Source organism: Apium graveolens, chromosome 3 (genome assembly GCF_009905375.1).
Source record: "Apium graveolens cultivar Ventura chromosome 3, ASM990537v1, whole genome shotgun sequence".
NCBI lineage: Eukaryota > Viridiplantae > Streptophyta > Magnoliopsida > Apiales > Apiaceae > Apium > Apium graveolens.
This window is the reverse complement of record NC_133649.1, coordinates 32,864,493-32,886,742: the sequence shown is the minus strand read 5'-3', so window position 1 is coordinate 32,886,742 and position 22,250 is coordinate 32,864,493. Positions and strand designations below refer to the sequence as shown.

The window sequence follows — 22,250 nt, the reverse complement described above, 5'->3', positions numbered from 1 at the left end:
CTTATGTTCGAGTCCCATTAATAACAAATATTTATATTATTTATAAAAATACATATAAGTTTTCATATTCGAATCTCACTCACCATCAATAAACATTTACATTATTATATACGAATAAGATCTTATCAATCATATACTATTTATACTATTTGAACCTAAATTGAAATTATAACTATATAACCATTATATATTATTTAATTATTTATATTTAATTTTAAATAAAATTATATAAAAAAATTTAAAATATATAAATACTGACCAAGACCCGTGCATCGCACGGGCCGTAAGCTAGTATTAATAAAGGTTTTCTGATATATATATAGGGCACACAATAAGCTCTTAGTGTATTTCAATTGGACTTCTAGACCCAATAATTTAATCAACGAAAATGTTATAAAAAAATTAGTGATTATTTTGTACTTTTGGCGCACATTAGAAATATTTATTAATGTAAACGTATAAGTTAATTACAAATGTAAATCTAAAGTCAATTAACAAATTTGAAAAAAATAATAATATCACAACTCAACACGTTAGCCAAAATATAAGTAAACAATAATTTATATATTTACAAATCAGAAATAGAAGTCCAACAAACAAACAATTTTCACTGATGATAATCTAATATAAACAGTCGTATACAAAATTAGGAAGCAATTTGTAATGGGTGAGTGAAGCTCGGCGAACAAGCACTTTCTCGTAACAAGTAAACGTTAATTCTGAACGTGTATTTGTTTGCTTTTACATCTAACTTATCATTGCCTTCTTGAAACTTAAAATGACTTGAAAGAAAGGCCGCTTTGAATTTCACATTAGTTAATCGTAAAGTAGAATAATTAGTAAATAATATCACCTAGGCTACACCATTCGTTATGTGCATGTGTTACAACTCACAAATCACATTTCAAAACTGCTCCTGTTAAAAATGTAGAAACAATGAAATTTAGTTGATCATTGTTGTTAAAATGCTGAAAAAAATAAAATTTAGTTGATCATTGTTTATTTCATTCGCAAGTATACTTTCATAGATTTCGAAAATTTGATTCAATTTTATGATATCTGCCGATGATTTATCGAAAATTGAAAATTTATCTCAATAATAGATCAAAATAAAAATCGGATAAAAATAATATATTAATAATTTTAATATATTAATCGTATATATAATAGAATTTATTATGCACATATTTTTCATATCGATAAATTGGATTTTAAAATTTGAATAGATTAAATACTTTTGAAAGTAAATCAAAATTTTATCAGACCCAAAATATCAGACAATATAGCTAATCTTAGAAACTAAAACGTTGATATAACCTTATTTCCTGGGGATATAAAATGTTACGAGAGATTTGACATAATGAGCGTTCATTCTGTTCTATGACACTTAGAGAACAATGACAACAAATTTTGTAGCATCATCGGAATCCACAACATAAAAAAAATGTTAATTTATGTTACTCCTCCATCCCATTTTAATTATTAAATTTTATTTTTCCAAAAATTAAATTAACCAATTTTTGATTAAATATTAAACATTACTCTCATATTATGTCGAAAAATTAAAAATTATATATTAAAAGTAGATTAAATCTACTTTCTGGTGATGTAATTTTTTTATTTTGTTCAATTATAAATTATTAATAAATTTCTCTTAAATTTAAGTCAATTTAACCGACACAAATCCAAACATGACAATTAAAATAGGATTAACTTCAACTTTCAAAACACAAAATGCAATACAAGAAAAACCTTAGAATACGATGATACGGTTTTTCAACATCACTAGCATCATTCACCCAAAAATAATGAATGATAATATATTAATTTTACTTCCTTGTCTATATCAAGAATAACATTTGTTCCACCAGACCTTGATATCATAAATAGCTAATCATCATCCTTACAATTACCGGCGATTCATTCAGATTCAGCATCCGAAAAGAAAATTTTCTTATGCCCCGTTTGGAAAACTGAAATTCACTAAAAATTCTGGATTTGATCAAATAAGTTGTTTAAAAATTTGGATTTGGATTTCATTTGAAATCTAGAACATTCAAATATTAGTATAAACATGAGAATTTGAAATGACAACTCAAATCCTGGCATTTAAAATCTCTCATTTGAAATTAAATATAAGTTTCCAAAAGTGGATTTAATAGCGATAAAATTAACCTTGATTATGTCATAAATATCGCATTTATTACATTTGATTTGGGTTACGAATAAGGCCCATTAGAAGAAGGCCATATGTATGGCATTCAAATCAAGAAAGGTTAGCACATTGATCAGGCCCAAGAATGTTAACACATTGATCAGGTCCGATGGAACAAAGAAGACACAATAACCCTGAATATTAATTAATTTCGTAATTAATTAATAAGGGATAAATCAGCTGATCAGTAAAGTCCAAACAAGGACATAATTCCTTGGAGATTGGCCTCCAAGAAATCCCATGGGATAAAGAATCAACTTCCTACATTATAGTACTCCAAAGTTCATCCTAATTCTGAGACTTGCCCACCAAGTCTCCTAACCCTATTCCAATTCAAGAATTCCCAACATCTATATAAGGGGCCTCACCCCACAAATTAGAACTACGTTTTTTGACTTGATCGTTGGCAATCAGTAAGATACGTAGGCATCTTGTTAAGGCAGATCGAGTCACGGGACACAAAAGCAGTCAAATCGAGTCTCAAAGCTCACGAACACTAGTAGTAAATACAACAATTAATACACCCTAGTTTTCAATCCATAATAGGAATCCAAATATGAAGTATTATAATTACCGTCACTAAGCAATTCTTTTGGTTTAGAAGAAGAAGAAATGTCATTCAATCCATTCTGGAAGGCATATTTATTATGTTTACCATTAAGTTCTAACCCAACAACTGTAGCATACACGATAAATATTCCGCTCTTCTCATCTTTGATAGTTACTTTTTTCACATAGTCTTCAAATACTGTACTGGGCAAATGGAATTGAGGCACCTTTTCTTGGTTGAATTCCATTTATCTTTAATGTCATTTTCGCTTTGTCCCGGGAGCACATTAGCAATTTCGGCCCACTTAATACCCAATTTTCATGGGCTTTCATCATAACTATTTCTTCTTCTTCACTCCATGCTCCTCTCTACATTAATACAATATATTATAATATATATATATATATATATATTATAATATCAACATATAATATAATATATATTGTTAGGATCTAGCGGTAACCAGTTGTTCCAAAAGCAGCTACTTGTGGAGAAGGCGCAACTATAACCTTTATAGTGTAACAGCCAGCGTGTTAGGATCTACCAGCACTACCAAGTCCCCATCTGAGAAATGGCTGTCCCGTCTGAGACCATGGCTGCGCAGCATGCCTTTGGCATAAATCCACACCGCGACAGTGGGGAATCGAACCCATGACCTGCTCTGATACCACTGTTATAATCTAGCGCTAACCAGTTGTTCCAAAAGCAGCTACTTGTGGAGAAGGCGCAACTATAACATTTATAATGTAGCAGCCAACGCCATGTTTTGATATAAGGAGATGCTGGACACACCAACATATATATATATATATATATATTGTAAATTTGTCGTGCTAGGTGCGCTTTAATTTTTTCTTCTAAACAGGATTTAACATTTGTTTTTATCTTGCTAAATTTATATTTTTTATGTTAATAAAACATGCATTTTTATATTTAAAGATGTTGCTTAGAGCATCTACAACTGTTAGCTAAAATGTCTGGGTGTCAGCCTAATATACATATTAGGTAAAAATTATGTGTCTCCAACCATGACACATGTTAGCAATAATTATAAATATCATCTATTTCATCTTCTATATTTGTTGATCCTGGAGTCATTAGCTAAAATATTTGTGTCATGTCCACATTAACTTTGTACACTATACATGTATGCATACTTATATTAATATTATATTTAATACATATGGACTAATTTTTTTATTTTTTATTTAATATTTAAAGGTTATACAATATTAAGTATAAAAATATTATATTCTTATTAACCCAATTTATTATTATTTTATATTTATAAAAAAGAGTAATAAATCCAATATCATAAAATACAATATAATTATATATTTTATAATATGTAACAAATTTTATCAATTATCTTTTTGTCATATTTAAATGTGTTATATATTTTGAGCTTTAATACTTATTAAATTGCAATTATATTCAACATATTTTCATTAAATTTATATTTTATTTACACTTTTATTAGATTAATTATTTAATAATTTATTTTTTCATTTAAAATATGTATATGAGAACTTAAAAAATATGAATAAAATACCATTTTTGAATATAGCTAATCCTTATAACTAATACCATTGGAGTACATTCCCTTAGAGGTTCAACAAAATTTTAGATAATCATGATTTGGCTAACCATTTTAGCTAATGTGATTGGAGATACTCTTATCCAAACATTATTATATTATCTAAAGAGTAAATCGCACTTTGCACCCCTCAGAAATTTTTACTTTCGCACTTTGGTCCCAAATTATTAATTTGAACAGAATGCATCCCTCAGCTATTAATTTTAATTCAAAATGCACCCTTTTGGCTAACTACCGTTAACTGTTAACAGTCAACGTTAGTCAACCAAGGGTAATAATGAACTAAAATTTGTAAACGGCTATAAAGTCTATGATATATACAGGGGGTATTATATAAACACTCATATACATCCTCTTCTTCCTTCTTTCATTTTCGTTCTTCTACCTCTTCATTTTAATGGCTGCCAAGTGCTATTGTGGTGCCTGGTCTGTGCAGTAAACCGCATGGACATCAGCAAATGCTGGTCATCGATTTCTGGCTTGCCCATATAGAAAATGCAGCTTTTTTAATTGGATTAACCCTCCGATGTGCGATAGAGCTCGTGTAATTATCCCAGGCCTAATACGGAGGATTAATGAGCTTGAAGCGGAGCTTAAAAATATCCGGCAAACAGAAATGATTAGTAACCCGATGGATGAATGCAGTGCAATGGATGAAATAGCTGTTTGGGAGGAGGCAAAAACAAAAAGAGGGAGTTGTAGTAAAACGTTGTTATTGTTGTTGTTCACTTGGTTTTTTATTTTGTTAAGTTACGTATTGTCTGAATGATGTACTGGTGATGTAATAATTGTAATTGTATGAGTTTGAATAAAATTGTAACATCATTGAATATAATTGTTGTTGGTTGTGATTGAATGTTGTAGTAGTTGGTGGTTGCAGTGAATCAATTCGTGTGTATGCAAAAGAATGAAAGTAGATACCAAAGTGCAGTTTCATTAATTCCACAAAATGACCGGTAGTAAATAGTACTAACAAAATAAGGTTTTGGTACCAATAACTACTACCAAAATAACAATATGGATAAGTGTATTTTCCAGCCAAAGATTTCCATCCATACTAATAATAAAACATAAGTTGGTTGAAACAACCATGTCAAACTTTCTTCTTCCCCATCTGCTTCTGCATATTAAACCTAGTTGCTTCCAAGTTTTTGAGAGATGTAAACTTTTGTCCCTCAACTGGATCAACACCATTCCAATTTGGTCCCTTCTTCTGACTGGGTGGCTTGAAAGGTCTGATTATACCACCATGAGTTGAAGTAGCAGCAACAACAACATTGGACCTCAAAGCTTTCTTCAGTGGACTTTTGTTGACCTTTGATGGTTGGCCTTTCTCTTTCACTTCAGATTTGGTCTTTGTCCCAAGTTGGTTATCAGATTTTCCTTTTTTTTGTAAATGGTTTAGTATTACATTTCTGCATCAAGGTAATCCATATAATTGTCACATAATTTTCATTAAAATACTCCATTATAATAGTAGTGATAGACTATGATTTACCTTCACTGAGCAAGTTCTTTTATTATGTCCTACTTGGTTGTAGTTGGTGCAAGTCCTTGGTTTAGAAGTTTCTTCAGGTGGTATAGCTCCTTCTTCTTGCTGTCTCTTTTCTTGGTCAATTCTCTACACATGAATGAAGTGACAAATGTAGCAGTAAAGGTGGTTAATTTTTATTAACAGAAATAAGGAGATAAATGTAGAAGAAATGGAAAATTTTACCTTTGTCTGGAATGTCCTAGTGTTGTGTCCCCATGCTCCACACCAAGTGCATTGAACTGAAGTACCAATCCTCTTTAACATAGTTGGATCATTTGTTCTTGTTTGGATAATGTCATTAGTTTTGTCCCTTTTTTTCTTAGGCCTTCCTGGAGCAATTCTTGGCAGTGGAGGTAATATATGTGTCTCATTTGTTTCCTCCCAGAATTCTTCTCCATTTAAAGGTTCAAGTATATGATTGTACACTCTCAAATACCACTCTTTCTTGTGGCACTCATGCATGTAATCTAAGGGACTTTGTTTTTGGAAAAAAATACAAGCACATGCATGAAAACAGGGAATACCTGTCAATTGCCATTTCCTACAGGCACAAGTATGGTTTTGTAGGTCACAGACTATTTGATGGCCTCCTTCAGTCATAGTTACTAGATATTTACTCCCACCATTCCAAGATGGTCTTGCCCTAGCAGCCATTTCCATTGACCTACTAATTTTACAAATATTAAATTACCTAGCAGAAAATTAGCAGTCAAAATATGGAATGAAAAGTGTTGAAATTACCTCTGTAGCTTTTTAAGAGGTTTGTTGCAGAAAACTATATCCTTCTGCTCCATTCTGGTGAGCCTTTTACATATTCTTTCCATGCAAGTAATTTGAATTGACTTCATCATTGTCACTATGCTCATATCTCTGAACTTGTTAATAGCATGGTTGAACACCTCACATTTATTATTGACAAACATGTCACTTTTGCATACTTCTCTGAAGGCTGACCTGGTCCATTGGGACTTTGGCTTAGCAGCCAACCAGTCATATGCCCTTGGTGCAAGCTGATATTATAGTCACAGTTGATGTCAAGAACATAAAATGATTTACATAATTGATATACATTGTGAATTAAATGTAGAAGTCTTACCTTTTTCAGTGCACCCATATTCATGTTGTAGTGATAATCTGTAGTGGATTTAGTTGCACTCCATAATAACCTTCTCACACCAATACCCTTGTGCTTCTTCCATAAATTCTTGTACAGGTGCATCACACAGAAGCGATGCTCAGCTGCAGGTACTTAGGATTCAAGTGCATTGACAAGGCCTTTCTGCCTATCTGAAATGAAGGTATAAAATCCTTCATTCTCCATTCTTAAATCATCTTTCAGCAGCCTAATAAACCATTCCTAAGAGTCATTGTTTTCAGCCTCCACTTGTGCCAAGAAAGGGGATACATCCCATCATTGGGATCAGTTGCAACTGCTGTTAGTAGTATACCACCAAGGGGACCTTTTGGATGACATCCATCTAAACCTATCAAGGGCCTGCAACCATCAAGAAATCTTTCTTTCAAGGGGCCAATGCATACATAAAACCTCTTGAACCTCATATCAGTCACTCCTGGTTCAGCTTGCTCAGACATTATTTTCACAGTTGAGGTAGGCATCTGCTTCTTTATCTCATTAGCATATGCAAACACCTTGGCATACTCCATTTCATGCTTCCCACGAATGTTGTCTTTTGCTTTTTTCAATGCTCTGTAAATCATAGCTAGGGAGATTTTACACTTTAAGTCATTGACAACTCTAGAATGAATTGCTTGTGTTGGCCATGTGGGGTTCATTCTGATTTCATCCTCATATTCAGCAGCTATCCATGTAGAATTAACACACTTTTGTTCCCATGTTGGATTGCAGGTGTGTTGACCAAGAAATGTTTTGATTTGAATGGACTCTGACCTTTGCTGTTTTTCCCATAGCATTTCCATTCACAACCCCTACTGCAAATCCATTTTATTTTGTTTGCCAAATTCTTCTTCAGTCTTATAGGCCTTTGTTGAACAATAGCATGCTTTCGAACTGCTGCTCTGAAAATGGTGCCACTACTAAATAACATTTCAAGTTCAAACTGAGGATTACCCATATCTATCATTTCATTGAATTCTGGAAACTGGAACTCCTCTTCATCACAGCTAGATATGGCCATTCTTTCATCAGAACTATTGTAGCTGCCCTCTGAACTAGAATCATCAGCTACCTTTTCAAACTTGGAATCATCAGCTACCTCTACCTCTTGAATTGGATCACCTACAATTGGATCACCTTGCCCATCTTCTTCAAGTGGATCACCATGCTCACCCTGCTCATTGTGTCTTACTTCTTTACAAATACCCTTAACTCTCTTCCTTGCCTTAACTTTCTTAGCATGTGCTTGCCTCTTTCCTTTATCAGGTATAACTTCTTCTTGACTAGGATGACTAGCATCAGGACCATTGTCTTCCAAGATTACTGGGGTTTCTTCAGTATTTTTGAATAATCCCTAATAAATGATGAACAGAAAAAGGTCAGAAAAAAAACAATCTTATCAGAAACAACTTAAACTTTCAAACACAAATACTTACCCTCAACATTGAATATCTTCCTTTTCTTCTGGTCCTATAAGGAGGGTTTGGAGGAGAAATTCTTTTCTTCTTCTTTGGTAGTATGTCTACCTCACTATCACTGGAATCAACATTTGAACTATCCCCTTCAAAACTAAGCTTATCATCCTCTTTTCCTTCCTCTCCATTTTCACAGTCCTCAACCCTATCCTTCTCTCTATATTCACATTCCTCCCTAATATCCTCAATTCTCTCTACTCTGCCATCCTCTTCCAACTGAGTGAATGAGAAATCATACAAATCTCCCCCAAAATCAATAACTGAATCAGTGGTGTACAAATTCAAACATCTACTATATCAAATAAAATCACTTAGTGCTTCCACATCTACAGTTGTAACAACTGGAAGCAATCCTTTCAGTAATTCACTGTATATATATCATAGAGGCAACTACACATATAAACAAATACTAACTCATGCATGCAAAATCAAAACAAACTATACTTGAAATATAATCCAGGTCATAGAAATGTACCCTCAAAAGAATAATCAGGTATGTCAGACCCATTCGCCAGTTTGGGTTCTTCGATCACCGGAACTTCTTCACCTTCCTCCAACACTTTCACCCAATATTCAGCAGGAACTTTCGCCCAAGTCGTATTATCTCCATCAACTATCCTTAATCGTCCTCGCATGCTGTGTCAATTTCGTGATCCAATCGTTGTATTTTTAGGATTTCCAATCGTCGACGGGTTAGGGGTTTAGAAGAAAAGGGGGAAATGAAAAAAGAACAATTGAGGGGACAATTTTTAGAATCGTGTCTTTACTTTATTTCATTTCTCTTTTATTTGAATTATATATTAAGTAAAATTACAGAATTAACCCTCTGTCTAACCGTTGACTGTTAAATATTCACGGCAGTTAGTCAAACGGGTGCATATTGAATTAAAATTAATAGCTGAGGGATGCATTCTGTATAAATTAATAATTTGGGACCAAAGTGCGAAAATGAAAATTTCTGAGGGGTGCAAAGTGCGATTTACTCTTATCTAAATTATTTTATCATCTTAAATATCATGATAGTTTTTTCTCGTCACTTCACTAAATGACTATGCGCCTTAAACAATTATGAAATACTAATATATTTTTTTAAACCTAATCAAATGATAGTGCATGCGCACCTTAAATAAGTGGGTATCTTTGTAGTAATGACATTTAGTATAATTTTCTCAAAAGAATCGGTTATGTAAAATTTATGCAAACCATAAAAACATTAAAAAAAGGACGTAGTAAATATAAGTTAGGGATACTCAAAAAATTGAATTAGAATCGAAACTGAAGCGAGAAAGATAAAAAATAATTGATTTAAATTGATCGAAAACATAACCAATTTGAGTTATTGGGTTCCGGTTGCATGTTTCAATCAAACCGATATAAATAAAACTAAACTGATTATTAATATAAATAAATAAATATTATATTATATATAATTATATATAGTAAAATTTAAAATTTTACAAATAGATTGTAATAAATGAGCGCGATAACTTGTATACAAATGGGGTTTTGTTATAATAATGATTGTCAAATCTTCCTAAGAAAGACTCGCGATACTTATCAAGAAAGACTTAATTTAATATTGAAAATTTATCATGAAAATCAAGATTTTGTTAACCTGATGTAAGTTTTCTTAATACAGTTGATAAAGCTCTACTATAAATAGAAGTTTTTCCTAGTCATTTGTACTGGAACGATCACAGAAGAAGCAATAATACTTGTGAGATCTCTCTCTTTCTTTTCTACTTTATAGTTTATAGTTTATTTATATCACGTTATCAACACGAGTCTCTGCCAACTGAAGTTTGATTCTCGAAAGAGGTACGACTTATTCTGACCCACGAGTCTCTATCAACTAAAACTATTTCATAAAAGAGGTACAATTTCTTTTACTCATTTTATTCTAATTATTGTTACATATTTATTTATATTATTGATTGAAATCTATAAAGATAGCTATGCCGTCAAGTAATACTATAAAGATGGCTCTGCCATCAAGTAATACTATAAAGATGGCTCTTCCGTCAAGTAATACTACTATAAAGATGGCGCTGCCGTCAAGTAATAATCAAAAGTTTTCTGGCCGGCTATGCCATCGTAACTTTTGTATTAAGTTATTATTTCAACTTGCCTGTTTAAATATTATGTGACATATTATATCTTGTTTAAAATCTATTCAGAATGGCGAATCTTGCAAAATTAGAGTTTGTTGCCTTGGATGTATCTAGGGATAATTATCTATCTTGGGTATTCGATGCTGAATTACACCTTAGTGCTAACGGGTTAAAAGACACCATAGAATCGGGAAAAACTCCAAGCGTCAAACAAAATGCCAAGGTTATCATTTTTCTTAGGCATCATATTCATGAAAATTTAAAATCTGAATACCTAAAAAACCCACTCACCCTTTGGAATAATCTTAAAGATAGATTTGATCACCAAAAACTTGTTCATCTACCTCATGCCCGATATGACTGGCTTAACATAAGGTTACAAGATTTCAAATCTGTTGCTGAGTATAATTCTACCTTATTCAAAATAAGCTCAAAACTGACCTAGTGTGCTGAGAATATTACTGATGCTGACATGATTGAAAAGACGCTCTCAACCTTTCACCCTAACACTATGATTCAGGCGCAACAATATCGGTAGCGCAACTTTCAAAAATATAGTGAGCTGATATCTCTCCTTCTTGTAGCTGAAAAGAACAACGAGTTGTTATTGAAAAATCATCAGATACGTCCCACAGGCTCTTCCCAGTTACCTGAAGTACATAACACGTCATTCCAGAAGAATGGACGTGGGAAAGGGCATAGAGGAGGACGAGATTACGGATGAAATCATGGACGCGGAAATTTTCGTGGCCGGTTTCGTAATCAGTATAACTCTGGTCACCTGAAGTGGCAGCGTGATGGATACAACAACTCTGGCCACCAGAAGTGGCATAATGAGATGCCAAATAAATGGAAGGCACCACCAGAATGGGATATCAGAGATATCTTCATTAGATGTGGGGCTCATGGGCATTGGATTCGTACTTTTCGTACACCCAAACATCTTGTAGAACTTTACGAGTCATCTAAAAGGCAGAATGGACAAAGGATGGAAACAAACTTGTCTAGCTATAATGATGAACCGATGATTAAGACCACAAATGAACTAGAAAATGGTGTTAATATCTAATACGGCTTAGATGACTAGTTTTCATAGACACTTCTTCTATGTCATGTGCTGCATCTACTTGTTTCGACATCTACTTCCATGTACTTGTTTTATGTTCTTGTCCTATGTTCTAGTTTTATGTACTTTTTTTAATCTTAATAAAGCCGTTTTTCACTTATATATGTACACAACACAAATATGGGAGACATATGTATTGCTGACTGCGCAACTACTCACACAATTCTACAAAACTAGAAGTATTTTTTTCAGTTAACTAAAACCAACTCACAAGTATGGACAATTTCGGGTACGTCTAATATAATCAAAGGTTTTGGAAAGGCTAATTTTTCTCTACCGAATGAGACATAGGTTCATATACCAATTGCCCTATACTCTAGCAAGTCAACTAGGAACCTTTTAAGTTTTAAGGATATTCGTCTTAATGATTTTCACGTGGAAATTACTAATGAGGGTGGAAAAGAATATCTCCTAATCACTTCAACTGCCTCAGGCTATAAGAAAATCTTGGAGAAATTACCATCAGTCTCTTCTGGGTTGTATACCACACAAATAAAGGTCATTGAATCTTAAAATGTCACTATTCCCAAAATCGTTGATCCAAAATCCCTTATTTTGTGGCATTATAGACTTGGTCATCCAGGAGTTTATATGATGAATCATGTTATAGGAAATTCTACGGGACATCCTCTTAGACACCATATGATCATACCACAAGATGAACTTCCTTGTTCAGCTTGTTCTCTAGGAAAATTAATTATTCGACCATCTCCAATTAAACTTCAAACTGAATCCCCCAAGTTCTTAGAACGGATTCAAGGTGACATTTGTGGTCCCATTCATCCATCTTCAGGCCCATTTAGATATTTAATGGTTTTAATTGATGCATCAACCAGATGGTCTCATGTATGTCTACTTTTTACCCGAAATTTAGCCTTTTCCAAACTTCTTGCCCAAATAATAAAGTTATGAGCCCAATTCCCTGACCATCCTATTAAATCAATTCGTTTAGATAATACTGCTGAATTTACATCCTAAACTTCCAATGATTATTATATGGTGATAGGAATCTCAGTCGGACATTCAGTAGCGTCCGTACATACCCAAAATAGTTTGGCAGAATCTTTGATTAAAAGACTTCAACTTATCGCTCTTCCCTTACTTCTTAGAGCCAACTTACCTACATCTGTTTGGGGTCATGCTATATTACATGTTGCGAAACTAATAAAGATTAGGCCATCCTCCTATCATAAACAATCTCCCCATCAACTAGCACTTGGTCAAATTCCTTATGTCTCTCATTTTAGGATTTTTGGTTGTGCCATATATGTTCCCATTACCCCACCTCAAAGGTCAAAGATGGGACCGTAAAGAAGGATGGGTATATATGTCAGTTTTGATTCACCATCTATTATAAGATATCTTGAACCGCTAACTGGGGATGTTTTTATTGCTCGCTATGCTGATTGTCATTTTGATGAGTCAATATTTCTGACATTAGTGGGAGATAAATTATTGCATAAGATAAACCCTGACTTGACATGGAATACATCTGGATTAAATGCTTTAGATCCGTGAAATAATCAATGCGAATCTGAAGTTCAAAGAATTATTCATATGTAAGATATTGCTAATCAAATGCCAGATGCTTTTAGTGATTCTAGACATATTGTTAAATCACATATACCTGCCATTAGTGCCCCAACAAGGGTTGAAATACCTATTCATAAATCAGTTTCCAAAGAATTAACTAGTAATTCAAAACTACGCCAGAAGCGCGGTAGACCAGTTGGTGCAAAAGATATTGTACCACAAAAACGGAAAATGATTGGACATGCCTCTGAAGTGGCAAATGTTCCAGACAATTCCCCAGAAGTGGTATCCCCTCCTGAAGAGGTTAAAACCCCTGAAGTGGCAGTGACAAAACCGCCAGAAGTGGTATTGCCTCTAGAAGAGGATATTGCCCTTGAAGTGGCACATGCTTTTGTAAAAGTAAAGGTACCTGAAAGTTATAAGATCTCGTTGAGTTATGTACATAACGGAAAATTATTGGATCATGGGAGTATTGAAGTTGATGTATATGCTTTTTCCACGGCATGTGATATTATTATGAACTCTGATCCAGAACCACAAAATGTGGAAGAATGTCGACAAAGAGATGATTGGCCAAAATAGAAAGTTGCAATCGAGAAAGTATTGCAATCCTTACGCAAGAGAAATGTATTTGGACCTGCAGTCCAAACACCAACTGGTGTGGTCCCCGTTGGGAACAAATGGGTATTTGTACGAAAATGAAATAAGAGAAATAAAAGTGTAAGATATAAAGCCCGACTCATAACCCGGGGATTCTCTCAAAGGCCTGGATTTGATTACCAGGAAACTTACTCTCCTGTTATGGATGGAGTTACTTTTCATTTTCTTATGGTTATGGCTTGTATGGAAAAATTGGAAATATGTCTGATGGACGTTGTGACAACCTACCTATATGGATCACTTGATAGTGATATCTATATGAAAATCCCTGAAGGATTAAAATTGGATGAGACTAAGACTCGTCATTTATACTCAGTTAAATTACAACGATCAATATATGGACTGAAATAATCTGGTCGTATGTGGTACAACAGGCTTAGTGAATACCTATTGAATGATGGGTATGTTAATGATAAAGTATGTCCATGTGTGTTTATTAAAAGATCTCAAACTAATTTCGTTATTACTGATGTATATGTGGATGATTTGAATATTGTAGGTACTTCTGAAGATATTACTAATGCTGCTAATTATTTGAAAAATGAGTTTGAGATGAAAGATCTTGGAAAGACAAAGTTCTGTTTAGGTTTACAGGTGGAACACTTATCTTCAGGAATATTTGTTCATCAATCAATCTACACAGAAAAAGAATCCATTTCATCCCAGAAAAGAAGATGAAGATCCACTTGGACCAGAAGTTCCATTTCTCAGTGCAATTGGCGCTCTTACGTACCTCGCAAACAACACACGACCTGATATTGCTTTTGCTGTGAATCTATTAGCAAGATTCAGTTCAGATCCAACTAAAAGACATTGGGATGAAATCACGCATATATTGAGATATCTCCGCGGGACAATTGATCTTGGATTATTCTTTCCCAATAATTTGAAATCACAGCTGGTTGGATATGCAAATGTTGGATACTTGTCAGATCCTCATGTTGGACGATCACAGACAGGTTACTTATTCACATATTGCGAAACTGCTATCTCTTGGAAATCTACAAAATAGACCATGGCTGCAACTTCATCAAATCACGCATAATTACTAACAATCCATGAAGCAAGTAGGGAATGTGTCTGGCTACGATCCATAATCCAACATATTCGGCATTCATGTGGATTATCAAATGTTACAGACGACCCCACTATTTTGTTTGAAGATAATTCAGCTTGCATTAAAGGAAGGATATATCAAGGGAGATCGAACAAAACACATCTTAACAAAATTCTTCTACATTCACGAATTACAAGAGAATGGAGATATTGAGGTACAACAAGTTCGATCATATGATAATCTGGCGGATATACTTACAAAGTCACTACCGACATCAACATTTGAAAAGCTACGAAATAACATCAGAATGCGAAGATTAAAGAACATATTACATCAAGATGTCAATATGTGAGATATTTTATTCAGGGGGAGACTGTACTCTTTTTCCTTCGTCAAGGTTTTTATCCCACCGGATTTTTCCTTGCAAGGTTTTAACGAGGCAGTCAATCTTTGAGATACTCACATTTGACAATCGAGGGGGAGTATTATAATAATGATTGTCAAATCTTACTAAGGAAGACTCGTGATACTTACTAAGAAAGACTCGCGATACTTATCAAGAAAGACTTAATTTGATATTGGAAGCTTATCACGAAAATCAAGATTTTGTTAACCTGACTAAGAAAACTTACCTATTAAGTTTTCTTACCTATTAAGTTTTCTTAGTATAGTTGATAAAGCTCTACTATAAATAGAAGCTTTTCCTAGTCATTTGTACTGGAACGATCACAGAAGAAGTAATAATACTTTTGAGATCTCTCTCTTTCTTTCTTACTCTATAGTTTATAGTTTATTTATATAAGGTTTTGGGTTTTTGCTATGATATTCTTGTTCAGGAGTCCTTATGTTTTGAAATTGAACCGGAGCAAAACACATTGCTATGAACTATATGAACTCTTGAAATGATCAGTCCTTTAATACTCCATTTTGGTGAATGTCGTCTTCTTGATGAGTTTTTTCAAGACATACACACTCGTCGTCAGTAATAAAGGCCATCAATGGATGCAATTGCAAAAATTTACTAAACCTTCATTCTTTAATTTTATAAATTCAGTTATTATTTCTTAGCTAGCAGAAAATTTTCTCATTTTTTATGTTTGTTGGTTTTCAAAATAAAATCGGACTGAATATAGTGGATCCGATGACTTTTAAATTAAAACTAAGTCGTACCTTATAGTTGCGAGTTTTGATTTTAGAACCAAATATACTTGGACCTGGTTCTGATTCCGGATTAAAATAAAAACTAAGCCCAACCGATTCATCCTCTTTTTATGAAATTAATGATTTAATTTAAAGTAACTTATTACGCATAGAATCTGATTTAAATTAGAATTCTAAATCATATGATCAACATCTCCATTTCTACATAAACTTTTAACTTGTCGAGCTCTCCAGTTCTCTATAAGTAGAAATGACTTATCGATATCTCTAGTTCTCTACATAAGCTTTTGACTTGTCGATATATTTAATTCTCTACATATGATTTTGACTTGTCGATATCTCTAGTTCTCTACATGGACTTTTTGACTAGTCGATATCTCCAGTTCTCTACATGTAGATTTACTTGTCGATATCTCACGGGAGTTATCTATAAGTCATTTTAGACTTCTTGACATACTTCTCTATATTCTCTGATCTGTGACTCGTCGATAACATTTTTCCTAGAACAACATTATTCAACTCCAAGTTTCTACACTTCTCTCTGAGGCATGATCATGATTGATCTTCTTCTAGAGTTTATTCCTTAGCTTGATGGGTGTTCGTAGAAAAATCCTCCAGTCTAATCAACTTAGCATTTTTACCGACTCACAAAATATAATTACAGAATACAATTGAATTATTATACAACTTATCATTAGGGTTGTCAAGATTACTTAGTCTTGTTATGTACATGTATGTCTTGCACAACAAGGGCTATGTTGCATGCAAAATAGATTCACATAAAGTGGTTAGCTCCTGGTACTCAGTGAAGACCTATAAATAATCATACAATTTGAGCATCAACCCTATCCTTGACAAAGAACAGTGACCTGCATATGAAAATATTCCAGTCAATAATCCACCAATAGTGAGAAGAAGTGTTGGTAGACCTTGCAGAAACAGAAAGTGAGAAGAATGTGAAGACCTTAAAGAAAAGAGGCCAAACATTGTTAAATATACTAAATATCAATGTTGGCACAACACAAGGACTTATAAGGGAGGGTTAACTGCAAAAGAAATGAAGGTTAATGGTCAACCTGTAATCATTCGAAATTCAAAAGTACGAGACCAATCAAATGCAGGTAAAGCATCTAAAATATCATCAAAAGAAGCACAAAAAAAGAATTGTTCATCTCAACCTATATATAAAGTTGAAAAGGAGAAGAATATGAAGAAATTGAAGACTAGACAGAGCAATGCATCATAATAACGAGCTACTAATATTAATATATCTTAGATTGGTCCATCTCAGCCTTAGTAATTTCAATCATGTTTGTTTTTTAGAATAGTTTATTTTTGATATTACCTAAACTTGAACTTATCTTGGAATTTTTTATAATTCAAATGCAAACTTTTGAAAATATGTTATTTATCATGATTGGAATTCATTTTGAATGATTTTATTTATAATATCCCGTAATTTTTAGAGTAACAATAATAAAAGAATAATAGAAAAAAATAAAATTTGATAAAGATTAGGATTTAAAAATTGAATTAGACCAATGAGTCTAGAATTTGGATCGGTTTTTAAAATGGATAACCTGTAGGTTAAGAAACAGGGGATTTGTAACATTATAAATACATCATATATGTATTCCTCGCTTTTAATATCAAAATTCGTACGACTCTTTTACATAAAAATCAACAATATTGTAAAATTCGTAGAAAATTCATCGTAAGTCAGAATTCATTGATCCTGGACTTTTCGGAAATCTCTCTTCATTCTCTTCCAATTTTGTGATTTGAGTTTTTCAAGAAAATGTCGTTTAGACAGTACAAAAAAAGTAAATTTCAGATCCGATCAGGTTTTGAGGTAAGTTTTTGATCGATTTTGCTAGTATTTTCTAAACAATGTGTTACGTGTGTATTCGATTATCAAAATATAGGCTAAGTGATAATATTTTTTGAAGTGATATGTATTATCATATATATGTGTGGTTTGCCAACAATAATTTCGGATCTTTGATTTGTGTCATGGTTTGTGAAAATATCGAATAAGAACTTAGGACCATAGTCACCGGATTGTAATGACAATTTTCTGAAAATTTAGGACCGTTATCAACAGGTTGTAGTGGTCGTGGCATGAGTTATTGATTTTAAATTATTGTTGTCTATGTGCTATGTGTATCGAATAAGAATAAGAATATTTATCGAAAGTTTTTGTTTCGTATAGATTATCGTATTTTGTTATATGTGTATATGTTGTTTTGCCTACTTGTTGGATCGATTGTTTTCTTGCTGGGCTGTATACCTCATTACTTATAAATTTCAGGTTTCGCCTAAGATTTGAGTTGGATAACATTGAAGTTTGAGGACTTGAGATTTGAGTAAATTGACTTTTGGACTTCCGTTAGCTGCTCTTTTGTAATAGTCTCCTTCGTAATAGAATTTTCGATCAAGAAATTGTATTTATTTTATTTTTATATTGAATTAATAGTCCAGAAGTGTGGGCTATTACAGTTGTTATCAAGAGCAGACTGTCTTTCAGAGTGTGTTAGGTATTAGACTAGTACATTCCCTAGCTTCGATCTTTTGGACCATAGTTTAAGTTTGACTTATAGGAGATTGATGGGTGTAGACGTATAGGTTTGTTGTGAATTTGGGGACAAATTCTTTTAAGGAGGGTAATATGTGATATCCCGTAATTTTTAGAGTAATAGTAATAAAAGAATAATAGAAAAAAATAAAATTTGATAAAGATTAGGATTTAAAAATTGAATTAGACTAATGGGCCTAGAATTTTGACCAATTTTTAAATTGGATAACTTGTAGGTTAAGAAAGAAAAATGGAACTAAATGTCTTTATTTCAGTAAAAAAATTGCCAAAATGTCACTTTTGAGAATTATACGCAAAATGTCATTTTAAGACGAGGTATCGTGTAGCGTTTTGGAAATAGGACAAAACGCTACACGAAGTAGCGTTACAGCCCATTGTATTTTTTTAAAATATACATCCCACGCTACTTCAAGTAGCGTTAATGTGTTGGTTTCTTTTTTTTTTCTTTTTATCTTTAAAGCTTTATTTGTGTGTTGTTTTGGGGTCGAAAACACTACTTAATGTTACTTTTTAACAATCAATTTTAAATTAATATTTTTAAATTAAATGATGTACCATAATTTAACAATTTTTTAACATTTTAAGATTCACCAATCCCCTTTTGGGTTTTAGAAGTATTAAAAAAAATTAATAAAACGTACACAATTTTAGGGAGTTTAGGGCCTAACCCTATACTCTAGAGCCTAAACCCTAATTTAATCTAGGGTTTAGGGGATTTAGGCCCTAAATCCTAGGAACAAAAAATGTTAATTTCAAATTATATAATTTTAAAATTTAGGGGTATAACTCAATTTAATAATTTTTAATATTTAAGGATTTACCATTCCCCTTTTGGGTTTTAGAAATATTTTAAATTTTTTTTCATTAATTTAGGATTTAACAATTTTTTTTGGGTTTGGAAAATTTTATTTTGAAAAAAATAATTTGTGTAAAACGCTAGATGAAGTAGTGTTTGGGGGCCAAAACGCTACATGGTGTAGTGTTTTGGTGCCAAAACACTACATCATATAGCGTTTAAACACTAACGCTACTCAATCTAGCGCGCGGCCTTGAAATCTTAAAAAAAAAGAATACAAAACCAAATAAAGTATAGTTCCTACTGCCTAATTTGTACAGTGACTTAAGCCAAGAAAACCAAATAAATCTCTAAGTTGTAAAATATTACAATAAGGCCACTGCCATTAATATATTTATAGTAGCTTATTACAGGGTCATTACGTGGTTTTCGGTTTTTGTGCTGCTGCTTTAACCTGTAAAGTAGAGGGCTAGAGGCTTAAATTGAGTTGAAGCTTCTAATAGAAGTTTAATGAAATAATTTTAAATTGAAAATTCAAATGACATAGAAAGTAATCCCAAATCCCAATACAGCCTCTTTCTCATTAGGCTTTGAAAGTATTAGTGATTCATTACAGCTTGGTTAGTTGAGGGTTTTTTACTAATTAAAGAAGAAAAAGGTAATGGCTGATAAAAGGCCTGACCATCTTTTTTCTAACGAAGATTTGATGGCAGATTATGGCAGGAAGTATAAGAGAAAGAAAGTCTGGCAAAAATATCAAGAGAATGTTAATGTAAATAGGAATGTTGTTGATAGTCATAGATTGTCTTCTCCGTCTACCATTAATATGAATTATGGTAATTTACTTCCAACATCCTTTCTATTTTTTTTATATTTCTTACTGTATATTATTTTTATACATGACTAACAGCTTAATTTCTTACTCATATATTTTTGTATGTGTGTATTTGTGTGGCAGGTGTTTTGAATGATTCTAGGCCAAGTTCTGTTCATTCGTCCCAAACTAACTACCGATCACCTCTGTCAACGATAACGAATTTATGTACCCGAACCAGCGTGACGGACATTAGAAAAACACCTAAAGATGATGTTCTTATCTCATACATTTGTAAATTTGTATTAAATTTGTCAAATGTTACGTACTAATTTTTGAATGTGTAGTACTTATTGACAGGAATTACTATTCCTGTGTTTAGGCCTAGATTCGATACCAGAAGCACATTTGGTAGTACTGTGCTGGGAAGTTCTTTATCTAATGTTACAAACTTTGATAGCTCTTCACATTATACCGCAAATCAGACGGAAGATGGAGGTCAGTACAGTACTCATTATTCGTTATATGTTGTGAATTTTCTTTTTTTACTTTCGATATGAGTATATGAATGAAGCATGTTATGGTACTCAGTTTGTTCACTTAACTGGACGATCAAATATGACTGCAAAGAATAAAGTTGTGTCCTTAAACCGACACAAACCTCTGCCAAGAAAATCCAAGGAGGTGAATCCTGGGTTTGGTAGAACATTATTTGAAGAAGAGATTGTTACCGATGATGAAGAACTAGGTAATGATTTCAACGAATGTCCTCATGTTGTTTCTCAACCTTTGTGGTCTGATGATTCCGATGGTTCTGATTATGAAAATAACGGTTCTGGATGCAGTGGTTAGTTCTACTAATATTAGTAGTAATGTGAACTTGGAGGGAACATAGGTTTTGAAAATCAATTTTCTGAAATGGCATTTTTATGTTACAGATGATAGTGGAAGTGGGAGTATATATGGTCATGTTGGTGATGAAGACCATGATATTGACGACCCTCTATTTCCTCCTCAGCAAACAAACCCACGTGTCCGTAGACGTGTGGTTCCGGAAGAGTATTAGTCTCTGGGTGGGCCTATTGCCATATGTACAAAATGCAATGCTCGGATGTGGAATGAGGAAAGGGTTAATAAAAATGTCACGAAATGCACGCCAATATTTTCTCTTTGTTGTCTGAAAGGTGCAGTGAAGTTGCCTCCAATCCTTCCTACTCCTCCTTAATTGCTAGTTTGTATAATGATCCCATTAAAGGTCCAAATTTCCATAGATTGAGTCATCTATACAATGCCATGTTTTCCTTCACGTTTACCGGTGGTAACATAGATCACTCCATAAACAATGGCAAAGCACCTTACGTGTACAGATTAAACGGTCAAAATCACCATATTTTCGGATCTTTAATACCGAATAACAAAGAAACCCTCAAAATTTTACACGCTTTATATATATGACACTATTAATGAGGTTGATAACCGTCTTCGTTGGGTGAATGTTCAAGATAGGGAGAGTGTTGATAGAGAGGTTGTGTAGGGTCTTATAACCATGCTAGATGAAATTAATCAGTTGGTGGATGAGTTTAGGCAGCAACGTGATCTGTATGAAAGCAAAGAAGTTGTTGATCTTGAGATTACATTGAAAGTAATTAGATCTTAAAGCGGTAGAGATTGTCATATATCCAGCACCGATGAGGTTGTTGGGATTATGGTTGGCGACACTGAAGATACGTGCGGGGAACATGATATTGTTGTTCATAATGAAATTAAAGGTTTGGTTCGTGTATCTTATGCACAACCAAAGTTGATGGATCTACTGTATCCTTTACTTTTCCCTCGAGGAGAAGATGGATTTCACCCTAAAATCAAATTCCAGAAGAATGATGAAAGTAA

At 33.2% G+C, this 22,250-nt stretch overlaps 1 protein-coding gene across 1 annotated transcript; it reads left to right on the top strand.

Moving 5' to 3' along the window:
- The first annotated feature begins 14,333 nt into the window (after positions 1-14,333).
- On the top strand, positions 14,334-14,948 carry LOC141714079 (secreted RxLR effector protein 161-like). Its single transcript, XM_074517620.1, has 3 exons — positions 14,334-14,337; positions 14,436-14,530; positions 14,580-14,948. Exons 1-3 carry the CDS (start codon positions 14,334-14,336, stop codon positions 14,946-14,948), a joined length of 468 nt encoding a protein of 155 aa, XP_074373721.1.
- Positions 14,949-22,250: the final 7,302 nt, after the last annotated feature.